The following is a 15,968-nucleotide window of genomic DNA, read 5'->3' as shown; positions in this document are numbered from 1 at the left end:
TCTTGTACTCAGCGTACTATCCATGGCAACTACAGGATTTTCCCTCTGCCTCTTTTTATTCATAACGGAACCAGTTTCGCGAAATTTTGCTACTAACTCGCGAACAATTTTGCCATAAAGGTGTTTGTCAGGATGGCTATCATTGAATATCTGCGCAACCCGATTGCCACATTCATTATTTTTAAAATAAAGTTCGATTATTTCCACTTTTTCTGCAAGTGAGAACACCATAATTGTTAAAAATTTTAACGATATTGAGAAGAACTTCAACGCACAAGTCACAAAAGAGCCATCTAGCAACTACCGCACCTGATCCTTCAACCTTGTGGCAAGTGAAAAAATGCGTAAACATCTAGAAATAGTAAGAAAAAACAGTAAATTGGTCCAAGGAATTTATCCTTATCATTTACTCTGATAAATGTTTAAATTAACTTTTCAAATTTCAATCCTTCATATTTTCTCAATGACTCGACCGATTTACAAAAGTGAAGCGGGGAAATATAGAGAATAGAAAGCCTTCCCATTTAAAAAAAGTTGGGGATGGCACCCCCGCTTAGAGGGTTGAAGATTTTGCAATCATTTTTGGGGCAAAAGTTGTCCCCCTTGCAAACAAAATTGGCCTGTTTTTGAACTTTTTCGATGGCCCACCCTGTATGTAACACTTGTGCTGTGTTTCCGAATATAACTTTAAGACTGACAAAAAAGAAAGTTATAATTTTATAAACGTGTTGAATATAAATATTGCTTTTTTATTAACTTTAACCTGTTAAAATAATTTTGGATTAATCCCACATAACCAGCCATTTTGCTGATATTCCTCAAGTCCAATATGCTGTTCCAACTGTTTTATTAGTTGATCGTTTAACACAAGTTTCCATTCTGGTTCTTTATCAGATTGTATATAAGAACATTTTTTAAAAGTATAGTTACCTAAGATCAGATCAAAATATTCATTGGGTGTGATTTTTTTAGAGAAATATTTATCGTTTTCTTGTATAACCGAGAAATCTAAAGAATATTTCTCTGATACCCCTATTTTTAACTCACTTAGAAGACCTTTAGGAAAATTTTCAATGACGTCGTCCAAATTAACGAAATAGGTAAGATATTTATATTTTTTTGTAAGATTCTCTATATTTGAATCTGGCATTTTTAACATGTATTTACGTGCCAGTCCTAGGCCTTTTAGTACCGTAATAACTTGCATTATAAACTCTTGATCGTCGTTTTGTTCAGCTTGGAGAATAAGTGGTATAAGGCCAGCCTTCCAAAACGCCCTGTATACTACGTCTAAAGGTACATGTTTAAAGGTTATGCCAATTGTTTCCTCAAATAAATACATAGCTAAGGCTTTATCAAGATCCAGCAGCTTGTCTTCAGGTACCCTTACTATTTTAGGATTAGGATCGATTTTAAGTTGGTAAAGTTGTTCTAATTTAAAATTAATTGGCCTGCAAACGTTGTGTAAGATGAAAGGATGTGTTCGAAGAATAGTTACATCAACCGAGTTGACCGCTATGTTCCAAGCATTAAAATTCTGATATTCCATCGTCACTTCGGCGTTTGTTGCAAAAGGTGCCAAGAGTAAATCTCCCAATTTTACCAAAATGTCTTCTTTGTTCATTTTGTAGGAACCACCGAGAAGATGACCACTCCAGACTGTTATAAAATCGATAATAGCTTGGTGAATTTCTATATGTTTGTGGACAAACAATTTTGCTATTTTCTCGTCTATATCCATTCCAAAGCGTTTAACTTTCTTTTGACCAGTATATAAATATACTTTTGGTAGTTGGTGAGTTTTATCAGTCGAAAATAATATAAAAGCATTTTCTTTTTCATCAACTGTATTGATTATATTGTTTTTATGTAGACATTTACCAGATATGTCGATATAGTCTGCGTTGCAGTCAGAATGGCTGTTTTTCTGATGAAAATCGTCTATTTTTAGGCGAAGCCTAGGTTGGAAATTAGCAGATGGTTTTGCAGTTGTGAAAATTATATATTTAATTATTTCGTTGTTGTTGCGTGATTCAAACGCAAGCGTATCAGCAATCAGCTTGGTAAAGTTAAATTTTCCTTTGTTTATGTCATCAATTTGTTTAGCATTGTTTGATATGTACTTAAAGCTGATAGCGTAAATGTTTTTGATAGGTTTTTCTCCAGGACTCGTGACGTAGTCAATTTCTAGAACTACGTCGCCAAATTTGCCCCAATTTTTATTATCAACGCTGAATTTGAAATCTTCGACATTGGAATTGGTAGCCAGAGTCACTCCCCAGTAGGCCAACAAAGAATTTATATACACTTGTAATTTTTCTTCGTGATTTTTGATATCTCTCGATCGGTATTTCTAAAAAAAGAACTTGTATGTACAGGGTGTCCTACTAAGAATAGCTCTCGGCTGTATCTCGAAAAGTATTAGTCGTAGAGCTTGCGGAAAAAATATTTATAACTAAAGAGACAATGACAAATTATTTTCAAGTTTGTAGAACGGCCGCTAGAGAGCGTAAATGCTATGGAAAATAACAAAATGGAATAATTAAGAAATTTTGCCTAAATAGATACGATGTACTATAAATAATAGCTTCATAATCTTCAGTAAAGTTTGGATCTTTTTTGGTGGAATTATTTTCCCCTATCTGCTAAAATAAAGTGGTGGGGGAAGGTTAGAGCTGTTTTTATTTAAATGTTAATAACTCCGGACTGGTTGATCGGAATCCAACTGGTGAGGGCTCGTTTAAAAGAGCGTTTCTTACTCTATATTATGCCGCATAAATAATAAAAATGAGCTTTCGAACGTAGACGCTAGGGGGCGCTGTCTTGCAATTTAACAAACATGACGCGTTTTTTCGAAAAAATTATAGCGTTATTTATTTATTTATTTTATGAATCTATTCTTATACTACTTAACGAAGTACTATATAACATATAGTACTTAACCAAAATTATGTTTTTCTTGGCTTGTTCGTTTATATCACACACATTGACTAATTCATTTCAGGAAAATCTGTAACTATTATCTCTACCATTTATATTTAATACAACAAATTAAACTAAAATTCAAGTTTTTTCTTAACTTCCTAACAGACATGAAAATTTGATAAATTATTAGTTTTTGTCATGGTAACTATGATGTTATAGCGTAATTGTGTTAAAAATATGGGTAAAAATAGAAAAAAAAATGGAATAAATCGCCAACTATTAAAAATAGGTATATGACATACTTACTAAAAGTTGAAAAGTTTTGTAAAAGCTATGAGTAAAAACGATAATATATAGGATGTACCATTTAAAAAATTTGATTTTTTTTAATTTTTAGTAGTTGAAATTGACAAATATATTTTGAACACCCTGTAGGATCTAACTAACATAACTTTACATAGGTCTTTTTCTATATCTCTATAAAATTCTCCTACCAAATTTTAGTTGTCCAGCTTCAAAAACAATAGGTTCACTTACAATTTTTTACTACCCTGCAATCTAACATATGTTTAAACGAATTTAAATATGACAAAAACTATTAATTTTAGGTATATAATATTACATATAAAAAAGTTATGAAATTTTACGCAGAATCAAAAAATAAAATAAAAAATATTGCGTTTCATTTAAAAAAAACATATTTTACATTCGCGACATTTTTTTGAAGCACCCTGTATACTCTATTCCTCTAACTCTAACCTCGAAACAAATGAGATAATGGACTTTACTCTATCGTTGACTCACCCTCTCTGTACAACACCTTGTGATCCCCAAAAAAAGCAACGTCACATTGACTCATTTTGAATTCATTTCAATTTTTTTTTGGAAAATAAAATTCATAAATAATTTTCTGTCGTGAGAAACCCCCTAGAAGGAGTGGCACTCACCCCCATGGTGAAAGCACACATCGCTACTATGTAACTTTTGTTCTTACATATATCTCTATTCACTGTTATAATTTCATGTCAATCGGTGCGGGTGTTCAGAATTCGGACCCTAAAACCCTCGCTTACTGGCCTAATACTAGTACAAAATATCCTGCAATCAGGGCCGGATTTTATATATGTATAAGCTCAAAAGCCTGGCTTATCAAAACGCTTTATTGAAAGTATTAGCTTAAAGGTTAAAGTCATTAAACTCGATTAAAAATTATATGTTCTGTACTAGTGTATTTAATTCGGTAAAATTTCCAAATTGGCTATGACATGGGGACAATTGTCAAGTGCCTAGGGGCCCTGGATGTCTAAGTCCGGCACTGCCTGCAATATAAACCTGGTAAATACCCAGTTTTTCTTACCTCCTTAACGCTTTTGTAATATGTAGGTTCTATATAATTTTCGAGACTAAAAGTGTCTGAAACAAGTTAATTAAAATTTTGTTATGTGTTAAATAATGAAAATAACTTACCTTGCAGTGAAGCTCGTCTTGAAGATGGTGTAAAGAGGCCCTCTTTATTTTTTTACGAATAATTTGATACCACACACTTGGTATTTTGGTAGTCAAATTTTCGTTACGAACCGAAAGTTATAATTAAACCATATGCGAAATGTCAAAAGTTGACACATGATATGTCATTCTATTCAGAGTGTTTTTTGAATAAAGTAAAAAAATACCGAGGGTGCCATTTGAAAATCAAAAAATTGTAGTCATGTCTGGTGAAACAGAAAGTGACTATAAACAATTGAATGTGTCAATCAATCCTAATTTATGTCATATACTAACATACCAAATCTCGTTTTTTTATCTGAAAAAACAAAAAAGTTATAGGGGTGAACCACTTTTGTGACGCACCCGGTATTGAAACTATATCTATATTTTACGATCAAATAACTCAGAAATATAATTGTTTTTATTTTATTTTCTATTATTATCTAGATATTATTTTCTATGAATAAATAGTAGATGGCGTTATAATGCGTCGCGTATTTTTCAAAAACCCAGTCTTTACGTAATCCGTAATCATTGCGCAGAAATATGATTGAAAATGTGTAATAAAAAATATCATTGTGAATTTGAAGTAAAAATATTTTCTACGCATTTTTTTAAACTAAAAAAAATATGTTAGTTAAAACAGAAGATTTTAAAAAAATATAGTTAAAAACTATATAAATATATATAATAATTAAATAATATATATAAAAATTAAAAATTTTTTTCATATTGTTCCACCACTTCAAAAATTTTAAAAAATTCCTGAGTGTAAAGAAGTATAAAAGAAATTTTCTGACGATTTTTAGTGAGTGACATATTTCACAAAGGGTAAAGAAATGAAGATTTTAATTTTCTTTCCTCCGCTAAAAATCAGCTTTTCGTTTAAGAATCACGATCATATTATTTTTTCATGTCTTTCTAAGAATTAGAAAAAAAATCATCATTAATGAATTTTTAATTTTGTAATAAAAATAAAAAAAAAATTGAAAAAACATTTTTTTTTTGAAAATCCCGAAAACCGTTTGAGTTAGAGAGCTAAAAATTTAGGTGAATTATTTTGATTCGACACCAAATCGATCCCCTGAGTGCGAGTGAAAAAGCCGCGGGAGCAGATTTTCCGGCAAAAGATATTAATCCGGCTATACCCTTTAAAATGTGAACTTATAACTTATAAAACTTATTTACAGAATATGGATAACGTAGGAGGTGGCAACATTTCATTCTATCGAAGCACTATAAACAAATTTCCGGAAACTGAACAAGCGGCACTCAAAAGTTTTTCAATATTTTCCAGAAAATGTCAAGAAAAATATAAAATTTTCAACATTTTTTTTCGCAAAAATCTCATGGGCGTATTTTTGGGGTCGAACTATACTACTAGTTAAAATACTTGCACTTGTTTCTGGGACACCCTGTATAAATAAGAATAGCCTTTATAATATATATGTTACTGTTAAAGTCCGATGTCTGGTTAATGTCGACATTAACAGGTTAATGTTAGGGTTAGGTTATGTTTTTGGTTGTTTTGTTGTGTGTTATTCTCGAGATTAACCGGGTAATGTCGACATTAACCGGACATCGGACCTTAACCGTAACATATACATTTTCATAAATCATACAAAATTTATTACCTTATAACTGTCTTGCCAAAAACCTTGTAGTTGATACAGTTTAACGGTATATAAATGAACTATTTAAATAATATTTTTAATCTAAACCAAACCAAACCGAACAAAACCGACTAGTAGACGAACTACAGTCGGATGAGATTCTGGAAATGGTCTCGGATCTCATAACACCACTCCAACTCTTGACACGCACCTACAACGTCGCGTTTCCAAATAGGGATGAATGGGATAAAGCCGAGAAAAACTCTACGAAATATATTGAATATAGAGATTATAATCATATTAACCAGGAAAATTTTAAAAAAGATGCAATTATGTTACCTTGGGAAAATATTTTTTATATAGCGGATATTAATATTAAAATAAAAACTCTATATAATTACATTTTTTATCTCCTCAATAAACATGCACCGTTGCAAAAGAAGAAAATTGCAGATAAACCATATTTACCCTGGATAACGGATAACATTAAATTATTAATCAAACTTGAGACAAAGCACATCAAGAGATTGAGATGAGACAAAGCACATCAAAAATATTTAAAACAACGATCTGAAGCCAAATTACAATATTATCGTCAACTCAGGAATTTTACAAAACATGCTATAGTTAGAGAAAAAATTAGTTATTTTAAGGGTTTATCGGAAAAGACTGGTAAAGACTTCTGGAAAGATGCTAAACGACTTAAGTTAACATTTAAATCAAGTCCGGAAGTTCCTGAAAACTTAGCGGATGTAGATAAGCTTAATATTTTTTTTTCGAACTGTCAGAATTGCATTAATAGTATATCAAATAAAAAAATAGATTTTTATAGACAAAATAAGCATGAAAAAATAGGGAATAATGTTCTAAATTTCAAACTAATAGATGAGGTATCGTTACATCAAATATTAAATTCTATTCGGTCTAATGCTGTCGGTGAAGATGATTTATCAATTAAAGCACTAAAGCTGTGCATGCCTTACTGTGGTAAAGCGGTAATAAATATAACTAATACTTCTATTTTAGACAATGTCTATCCCGAAATATGGAAAAAAGCTATTATAACACCTCTCTGTAAAATTTCCAAACCTTTAAATAACACCGATCTAAGACCCGTGAGTATTTTGCCAGCAATTTCTAAAATTATAGGAAAACATTTACATAATCAAATCGTTTCATTTGTAGATTCAAATAAACTAATACCTGAATGCCCAATCTGGTTTTCGTAAGAACTACAGCACTACCACTTGTTTACTGAAGCTGGTTAATGATATTAGAACAAATCAAGAAAATAAAAATATGACATGTCTTAGCTTACTAGACTTTAGTAAAGCATTTGATACTCTAGACCATTCATTGCTCCTAGCAAAATTACAGTATTTTGGATTTTCAGACGGCTCTTTAGAATTGATAAAAACCTTTTTAAAAGATAGATCACATTGTGTTGTCATGAAACAGGGAAGTTTAAAACAAAAATCTAGTTATATTCCTATGATTTCTGGGGTTCCTCAGGGATCTATTCTGGGGGCCACTTTTATCTTCGTTATATGTAGCTGATATGAATAAGGAATTACAGTTTTCTGAATTGCAGCAATATGCAGATGATTCTCAAATTTATTGCAGAATAGATACTAATAATTTGGCACAATTTCAGTTAAATTTTAACGACGATCTTAATAAAATTAATAAATATGCTCTGGATCATAATTTGAAATTAAATGCCGGTAAATCTTGTGTTATAGTATTTGGTAGTGATATAAACAAAATTACAAATACGGCTGGTAACATGAATATCCATATAGATAATGTTGCGATACGCATTGTTACAGAGACTAAAAATCTTGGAGTCTATTTTGATGCGAAGCTTTCTTTTCAGGCACATATAACTACTAAATTAAAGGCTGCTTATATACGGTTGAAGAATTTTTCGTCTCTTAAGAAATATATACCATCAAAGACTAAGTATCAGTTATGTGATGTACACTTATTTTTATCTTTATTTGATTATGGCGATTGTTGTTGTTTATGGTACATCCATAAACGCTAGATTCTCTAGAAAAATCAAAATACTTCAAAACTCGTGTCTACGGTTTTCTTTTAACATTCCTTTTAGAGGTCATATAACGCCACATCTTAAAAATTTATCTATTTTATCCATGACTAACAGACGACAATTTCATTTAATGACATTCATTTATCGAATTTTAACTACAGAGCAGCCTCCCTATTTGTTCTATTTGTTCTCATTGTTTCACTACGTTGACCATGATCATTCGACTAGACAAGTGCATTATTTTAAAATTCCTCAAAACCGAACAGCTAACTTCCAAAAATCTTTCAGTTTCATGGAGCCACATTTGTGGAATAATATTTCTAATAACTTTAAATTTTAATCCTTTACAGATTATAAAAAACAAATTAAAAATCATTTACTAAATTCGTAAATATTATAATTTCTTCGATTGATTTGTGAGATCTTGTTCTTCTGATATGCCCGTCATTGGTTGCTGTTCCACTGTTTTTACACTGTTTCATTATGCCTCTCTGCTTATCTCCGCTCATCCCTAATAAAATTATATTTTCACTTTTTATATAATTTTAATTTTTTTAATTTTGTTTATTTCTATAATTTAATTTATTTCTATTTTGTATTTGGGGTCGCACCACTCTGACACTTTGTGCCATTGTATCGGTTTTTTAATCGCGGTGCGATCCCTTTAGACACACGGAACAACTTTATTTTTTTGCAAATTGCCTAGTGTCTGAAAACTGTTAAATCTAAATTCAACACTAATTGCCAACAAACTTTTATGTCAATTTCTAATAAATAACAGCAGTCTCTTTGACGACATGACGTAGTTGGTTGGAGAGATATCATTGATTGTTGAAGTGCACCACTTGTTCTCATTTAGAGCAAAAATGTTTACTTTGAAGTTGAGAAAAAACAAACAGATACAAATAATTTACATTAGTTTTATCTCTAGCTATTTCAGTTTGCTGTAGGGTATTTCCGAAATACTGAGACTGTAAATCATTTGTACAGACGACGTCAACAATGGCTCCGACAAAGCGTCGTGTTAGACATGGTTCTATCTGCACTTTTTGCTTAATATGGTTCTATATCATCCAATTTTAAAATATTTTAATACCACTAGCACTATCTGTGTACAAATGTCTGTAAAAGTTCTAAATTAACAAAAATATACGAACTCAAATCTTTGACAAGCGATTTCTCAAAATGACCTTCGTCCAGATAGAACTTAAGTATTCTAATACGACACCAGTGCCGAAAATAAGATTCACAATCTATACTTCCTATTCTAGTTTACTCTACCTACCTTTACTCCGTTACTAAAATCTCCATATTTTTTACGCCCTACATTAAACTCAATTTCTTTCTTGCGACAATTTCTCCTATGTGTTTTAGTTCTCATATGAATTTTGTAAAATTCATCGTTGGTATATTTTCTATCGCAAGTTGTACACCTAACTTCTGCGCCTCTATCATTGGATTCTGAAAATATCTTAAAATAACTACATACATCTTATAACAACCCTTAATTATCTACTGGGTTCTTTTTTCCGAAGTTTGTATTTATGTTTGTTGCCATTCAGATGGTTTTCCTTATCGTGAGTGTTTATCAATATATTGCACAGATCGCAATAATAATTTAACTCATCTGAAAGCTGTTTCAAAATATAAGTTTTAAAATTCATGACTCAGTTTAAGCAAACTTTTATTTCTGGCATCATTTGTTTCGATTTAATTTATACTCATTCATACCACTTATCATTAATTTGATATCTTATCTTCGATGTACACACCTTAGAATGATTAATACTGTTAATTATCTCGACCAAAGCACTTTAGGTTGTTAATTTAATCAGTTTTTTTATGGTAGTTTACATTTCAGAAAAATACTGGTTTCATATCGATTTTATTTAGAATTCTTAACATAAAATTAACATTTTTAACATAAAATATAAATCTAAAAACAAATTAAGTAAATATAAATGTTGTATTAATGTAAAATAACAGTATTAAGTAGAAATAAGTACGTAAAGTCAGTCCTATACAATAGAGTTGTATTCCTTAAAACTAATACACTAAATTTCTTTTTAAATAGATAACATTGTAAATTACAGTTGAGGGTTGGAACCTTTGGTGTTACACAGCAAAATAAAAACACTAAATCACCACAATACACCAAAACACTTTTACTTTTACACTGGACGAGCGTTTCGCTAACCATGTTAGCATCATCAGCAAATGATTATAAACTAAAGTACAATCTACAAGTTGAGCGTTTATATACTCGCTCAGTGGGCACCGAGTGGGCGTGGCAAAATCTAGCCAACCGAGTCAGAGCCCACTGAGCGTAACAGTTAGATTTCCGCCACTAGAGTAGTAGGAACAAAGAACTTGAAGGAATTGGACCGTTGACTCTGTTCATACTCTCTTTACATTTATTAATTCTGATGCTTTCATATGCATCTAATTGCCTGTAATTTGAGACTTGTTTAATTAATTTTAAATTATTAAGATCTATACAATGTTCTTTATCAACAATATGTTCGGCAACGCAAGATTTATCCGGTCTACCATATCTTATCTGAGCTAAATGTTCTTTAAATCTAGTTAATATTGATCTTCTAGTTTGCCCAACATATTTCTGATTACAATCTTTACAACAAACTTCATAAATACCCGACCTTTCCAGTGGAGGTGTCTTATCTTTTGGATTACCTAATAATTGCTGTAATTTATTATTAGCACTATACATAAGTTTATAATTGACATTCTTAAAAATTCCTTTTAGACCACGGGATAACTCTCTATCAAACGGTATCGAAAGATATTTAGACGTATCTTTCTCCACTTGAAAAGTTGAATTTTCAGAAATCATTAACCTATACCTACGTTTTCTAATTAATTTATCAACTAGTGAAGGAGAATATCCATTACACTCAGCTACATTCCTAATATAATCTCTTTCTATTTCATATCTTTCGTTGGAAAGTGGGAAACTAAGTAATCTATGAACTAAGAAATTTAAACTAGCCATTTTATGTTCAACACTATGTTGTGATTCATTAGGAATATATCTGCGTGTGGTCGTATTTTTCCTATAGATATCAAATTCCAGGCAATTATTAGAATTTCTAATAACTAATACATCTAGAAATGGTAATCTGTCGTTGTTCTCAATTTCATGCGTAAATTTTATGGAAGGAAAACGATTATTTAACTTAGAAATAAAATTATCTATGGTGTCTGAATGTGTGTCAAAAACAGCAAAAATATCATCCACATATCTAAACCATGCTCTTGGAAAATACTCAAACTGATTCTTAGCCTCCACTTCAAACCTGCTCATGAATAAATTAGCCAAAAATGGAGACAATGGATTACCCATTGCTGTACCTTCCCGCTGTTCAAAAAGTTGTTATTAAATTGAAAAACAATTTTGTTTCATACATAACGATGTAAGCTCAATATATTCACTCACAGTTTTGTTGTCGAGACCATTTGCGTTCAGTAATTCCTTCAAGTAGCCAAAATTATGTGGAATTGGAACACTTGGGAACAACGAAGATACATCAAAGGAGACCAAAATTTCACCTTCATGCAATGTTATATCTTTAATTTTGTTAATGAATTCAATATTATTTTTAACTGAGAAAGAAGGTTCATGATCAGGTAAATTTTCGAACTCCCTTGATAACCATTTTTGCCAAATTATAAGTCGGAGAACCTACAGCCGAAACAATTGGGCGCAGAGACTTGTCCGGTTTATGAATTTTTGGCAAAGCATACAATACAGTAATGAGGGATTGGATACTTGCAATTTCTTCTTTTAAAGAAAGATCAATAAGGGTGTTACATTCTTTTAGAGTTTTTTTTTAACGTCTGCTGCCATCTTAGACAAAGGATTCTTTTTCAAATTTATGTAGGGGCCATTATCGATTAAGTTGTTAACCTTATCGTAATAGCCTTTTTTATCTAATATAACAACCTTATTTCCCTTATCAGCTTTTAGATAGAAACAATCCTTGTTACGCAAACTCTTGACAATATTGTGCTCTTTGTTAGATTTTAATGAATTACTTGAAACGATATTTTTTGATAACTGATTTCTACAAGCCTCTCTTGTAAACACTTTAGAAGCCTCGGGCAAGTGCTGAACAGCAGTTTCAACATCAACGACGATTTCCTCCAAAGCGCTACCAGAGTTGACATTGTAACATTGTAACTTGAATTAGATGCTCATCTAACTTAACCCTCGGTGTTTCCAACGATACAGAAATTAATAAAATTACAGATTTTTAAAGTTGGGATATGGCTTTTATTGGGGGCCGTGATTTGCCGATTTGTATCTATTTTCTATTAATTTATATGCATTTTGTTTTCTCAACTGCAAACGATTAACGTCCTTGTGTTTTGTCTTGTTTATCAGCTTAAAATTCTAAAATTTTAATATCCATAGCTAGTGAGTGTGGCTATCATCTACTAATTGTTATCTCATATTCTTATTGTTTTTATCCTAGTTGAAAAGTTGATCTTCTTAAAATGTTGTACTAAAGAAAATTATATTATTATATTTTTTAGTTTTTTCAAGACTAATTTCAGTGCCAGTTAATTATATAGGATGGTATTGGTTATACATTAATGATGAACATCTTCGCGAAGATTGGGGAGTGGGGGACCTTAGGTATAGTTGTAAGTAAAATTCATTGGATTCGATAGGGTCGATAGTCTCGCAAGAGCTTAATTCTTCTAAAGATTCGTTCGTCTTCTGCTTGTGTTTTGGGACATCATCTTGTTTTCTTATGAAACCGTGTAAGGCAGCTAAAATGCTTGCCGAAGACTTTTTGCTTCTATCAATGTTATTTAGGTATTCTTTATCGTCTTCGTCCAATATATCCATGGATAAGTAAAGACATTTCTCTTCTCTCCTGTGAAACAGACTGATATCCAGACTTAAACTTGCCAAATATGGTAAAGTATTCATTAACTTTTCCACCCTGACGACGTATTTAGCCATTTTTAATTGACGCATCAACTTGCTTCTTTTTTTAAGTATATCCATATCAGTTACAATCAATCCTACTAATAGGTTGTTAAGAATTAATGTCATGCAAAATATGAACAAAGTAATTATTATTCGGGAAAAGATAGGAAAATTAATGGGATGGGATATTTCCCCATCATACTGCCCTATAAAGAAAAATAGGCTTTCAAATAGTTTTACGAAAATTTGCCCCAATACATTGAACTCAGATTCTGGGGTGAGCAAAATAAAGAAACACAAGGCAAATGAGAAGAATTGGACGAAGTAGAATAGAACATATTCGAAAAAGTATTTAGTTGAACTAAAGATGATCATGTATTTGGTAAATATTGGTATTTGCCCAAATATCAATAAAACTTTAATGGTATATAGCAATATCGCTATTACCATAACTCTTTCATCCTTAGAATAAATATTGTAAATACTACAAGGCAGCACTGACAGATCAATGTAGTTCATAGGGTCCGAAAAGTATCTAAAACTGTATATACATATTTCACACAACTCCACTAATGAAAAAAAAGTTACAAAAACCCAAAATACATAGAGTACGATCTGAGGAACGGCATTAATCTTCAAATAAATCATATAGACATACAATACAACCAAAAATATACAATGGAGAATACAATTTGAATAAAAGACGTATTTGCTTTTACTCCATTTTTCATGGATCAAGTTAATAAGCACTGGATGATTAAGTAGCTCACTTGTTTTGTTACTGTGATATAATCTTCGTATAACATCAACTTCAGAATAGTGATTTTCATCGTCAAATATTATACTGTTATAACAGATATTATTATGAGCATCGATACACTGATCTAGATGATTACTTAAGATTTCAGAACACAGAAGTTCTAATTTGACACCAGCTCCGCTATTTTTTCTATAACATAAATGAGCCCCTAATCGCAGAGCCAGGTAGATAACTTCATCATACATATTGTTCTTGTTGTTTTTAATACAGAAATCTACGACATTATCTAATATTTTGACATTGTCATAAAAAGTGTCGTCGGTATTGTAGTAAAAAGTGTCCAGCTTGCTTAACAGTAAAAAGAGAACATGCCTGAAATAATAGTCGTTTGGATTGTTAGTATTATGTACTAGTTTCAATTTATTCAAAATGTCACATGGTCGTATTTGATTTGATCTATGTTGAAATATCATTACCAGAAATGGATAATACCTTAGTTTTATTGCAAGATCGAAGGTGTTTAATTTCTGGAACATTCTGTGTCTCTGTTTTACGCTTGCGTTATTATCAAGTAAGTGTTCTAAACTCTTTACCATTCCTTTGCGGCAAAATACGTCAAGCATTTGAGTCTTCATGATGTCTTTGTTGAAGTCCGTTGAATGTTCTTTTCTGATTTCTTTCTGATAGGCAATAAAGCCTTTGACAAGACATAGTTGTAACAAATTACCACTTGTAGTTACACCATCTTTGCCGTCAAAGGCGTTAGAATATTCCCTAATATCTTTGTTGTTGTAAAGTAGGAATTTATCTTCGCTGTTGCTCTTAAGTAATGTAAAAAGCAAATTGATTGGATCATTAAACACAGCAGAAGAGAATAGAATACCATTTAAGTCTATATCATACTCTTTCATTATATCCCGCGCTGTTTTATTAAGTGCTAAATCTTTACAAGAATCTATGTCAATGTTTGGTTGACGCTGAAGAAGATTTAATACCTTCAGAAATCTGTACCTAAGGGCTATAATTATTGGAGATTCACACCAAATGTTTTTGTGGTTTACGTCTATTCCTGCATTGATCAAAGCTTCAGCACAATTTAGTAAATTATCTTTCTCCTCAGATATGACGCGGCATGTTTTCTTTTCCCATCTATTTAAAGCAAGATCCACGTTGAATGATTTGGATTTCTTTCTATATTTTAGTAATACATGTAATGCATTTTCTGAAAAAACTGACAATATATTTATTCTCTTTTTGTAGGGACTATTCAAAATTGTTATTAATTTGTTGTAATCTGCATTCCGAGCAGCATAATGAATCGGTTCCCAATAATACCAATCTTCATTTCTTAGATCTATATCAGAAAAGTTGTCAAATACATACTTCAGTAGTATTTCCAGTGTTTGTTCTGTTACCTCTGATGTGCTGCAAGCAATCGAAATGATATTTTGTCCATTAAATTTGTTAAATCCCCATTTTATGAGTTCTTCATTTAAAATTAAATCTTCCACTTCATTTTTCAGTACGCTTTCAAGAACATGATCAGACTTTAGAAAATTAGAGTATTTTGTAAATTCTGACATTTCTATATCTCCCATAAATTCTGTATCTTCCATATCCATTCTTCAAAAAACTTTAGCAATGTGGACTGGTTTAGAATTATTTAATGTAATGTTTAAATTTCTAACTAATGTGCACTTGAATATTATGATAATACTATATACGGTATTTCTAGTAGTTCTAATTTAAGTAGAGTAGATATATAGTGGATAAGTAATATTGAATTTATCGATAAACGTTGATAAGAATACAATTTGGTTATCTCTTTAATAACTCTTGGAAAATATTACGGATTTATATACTTGATTTATATTGATTATTTAAACGAACTTATTTGATAAGTGTAATGTTTAAGTGGACTGTAAACACTTTAAAATCATTTGAGTCCCATTTGTTAATTAAAAATTATATTTATACTTACATTTAAACATATTTTGACAGATAGTCAATAAAATTATTATTATTCAAACAAAAACTGTGTCGATGACAGGGTTTTTGAGCATCTTGGTATAAATTATTAAAACCTTATCAGTTAACATACCGCTGGCGCCAACCTTAAAATATTTATTTCAATAAAAAGTCTTGTGTGGGAAGAACACATAATTTTGC

The 15,968-nt window shown here is 31.1% G+C and overlaps 3 protein-coding genes across 3 annotated transcripts; all 3 read right to left on the bottom strand.

Moving 5' to 3' along the window:
- Positions 1 to 580: 580 nt before the first annotated feature.
- On the bottom strand, positions 581 to 4,434 carry LOC115883454. Its single transcript, XM_030901818.1, has 3 exons — positions 4,393 to 4,434; positions 4,283 to 4,338; positions 581 to 2,353 (listed from the first exon to the last, which is right to left on the bottom strand). Exon 3 carries the CDS (start codon positions 1,739 to 1,741, stop codon positions 767 to 769), a length of 975 nt encoding a protein of 324 aa, XP_030757678.1. The 5' UTR covers positions 1,742 to 2,353; positions 4,283 to 4,338; positions 4,393 to 4,434; the 3' UTR covers positions 581 to 766.
- Positions 4,435 to 8,573: 4,139 nt separating this feature from the next.
- On the bottom strand, positions 8,574 to 10,265 carry LOC115883455. The gene is made up of 3 exons (XM_030901819.1): positions 9,596 to 10,265; positions 9,365 to 9,540; positions 8,574 to 8,590 (listed from the first exon to the last, which is right to left on the bottom strand). Exons 1-3 carry the CDS (start codon positions 9,741 to 9,743, stop codon positions 8,585 to 8,587), a joined length of 330 nt encoding a protein of 109 aa, XP_030757679.1. The 5' UTR covers positions 9,744 to 10,265; the 3' UTR covers positions 8,574 to 8,584.
- Positions 10,266 to 12,059: 1,794 nt separating this feature from the next.
- Positions 12,060 to 15,547, bottom strand: LOC115883457. Its single transcript, XM_030901821.1, has one exon. The coding sequence runs from the start codon at positions 15,419 to 15,421 to the stop codon at positions 12,668 to 12,670; it is 2,754 nt and encodes a 917-aa protein (XP_030757681.1). The 5' UTR covers positions 15,422 to 15,547; the 3' UTR covers positions 12,060 to 12,667.
- Positions 15,548 to 15,968: the final 421 nt, after the last annotated feature.

The sequence above is a fragment of the Sitophilus oryzae genome, unplaced genomic scaffold (assembly GCF_002938485.1).
Source record: "Sitophilus oryzae breed Bouriz unplaced genomic scaffold, Soryzae_2.0 scaffold_1903_pilon_pilon, whole genome shotgun sequence".
Classification (NCBI taxonomy): Eukaryota; Metazoa; Arthropoda; class Insecta; order Coleoptera; family Curculionidae; genus Sitophilus; species Sitophilus oryzae.
This window is presented reverse-complemented; position numbering and strand designations above follow the sequence as displayed.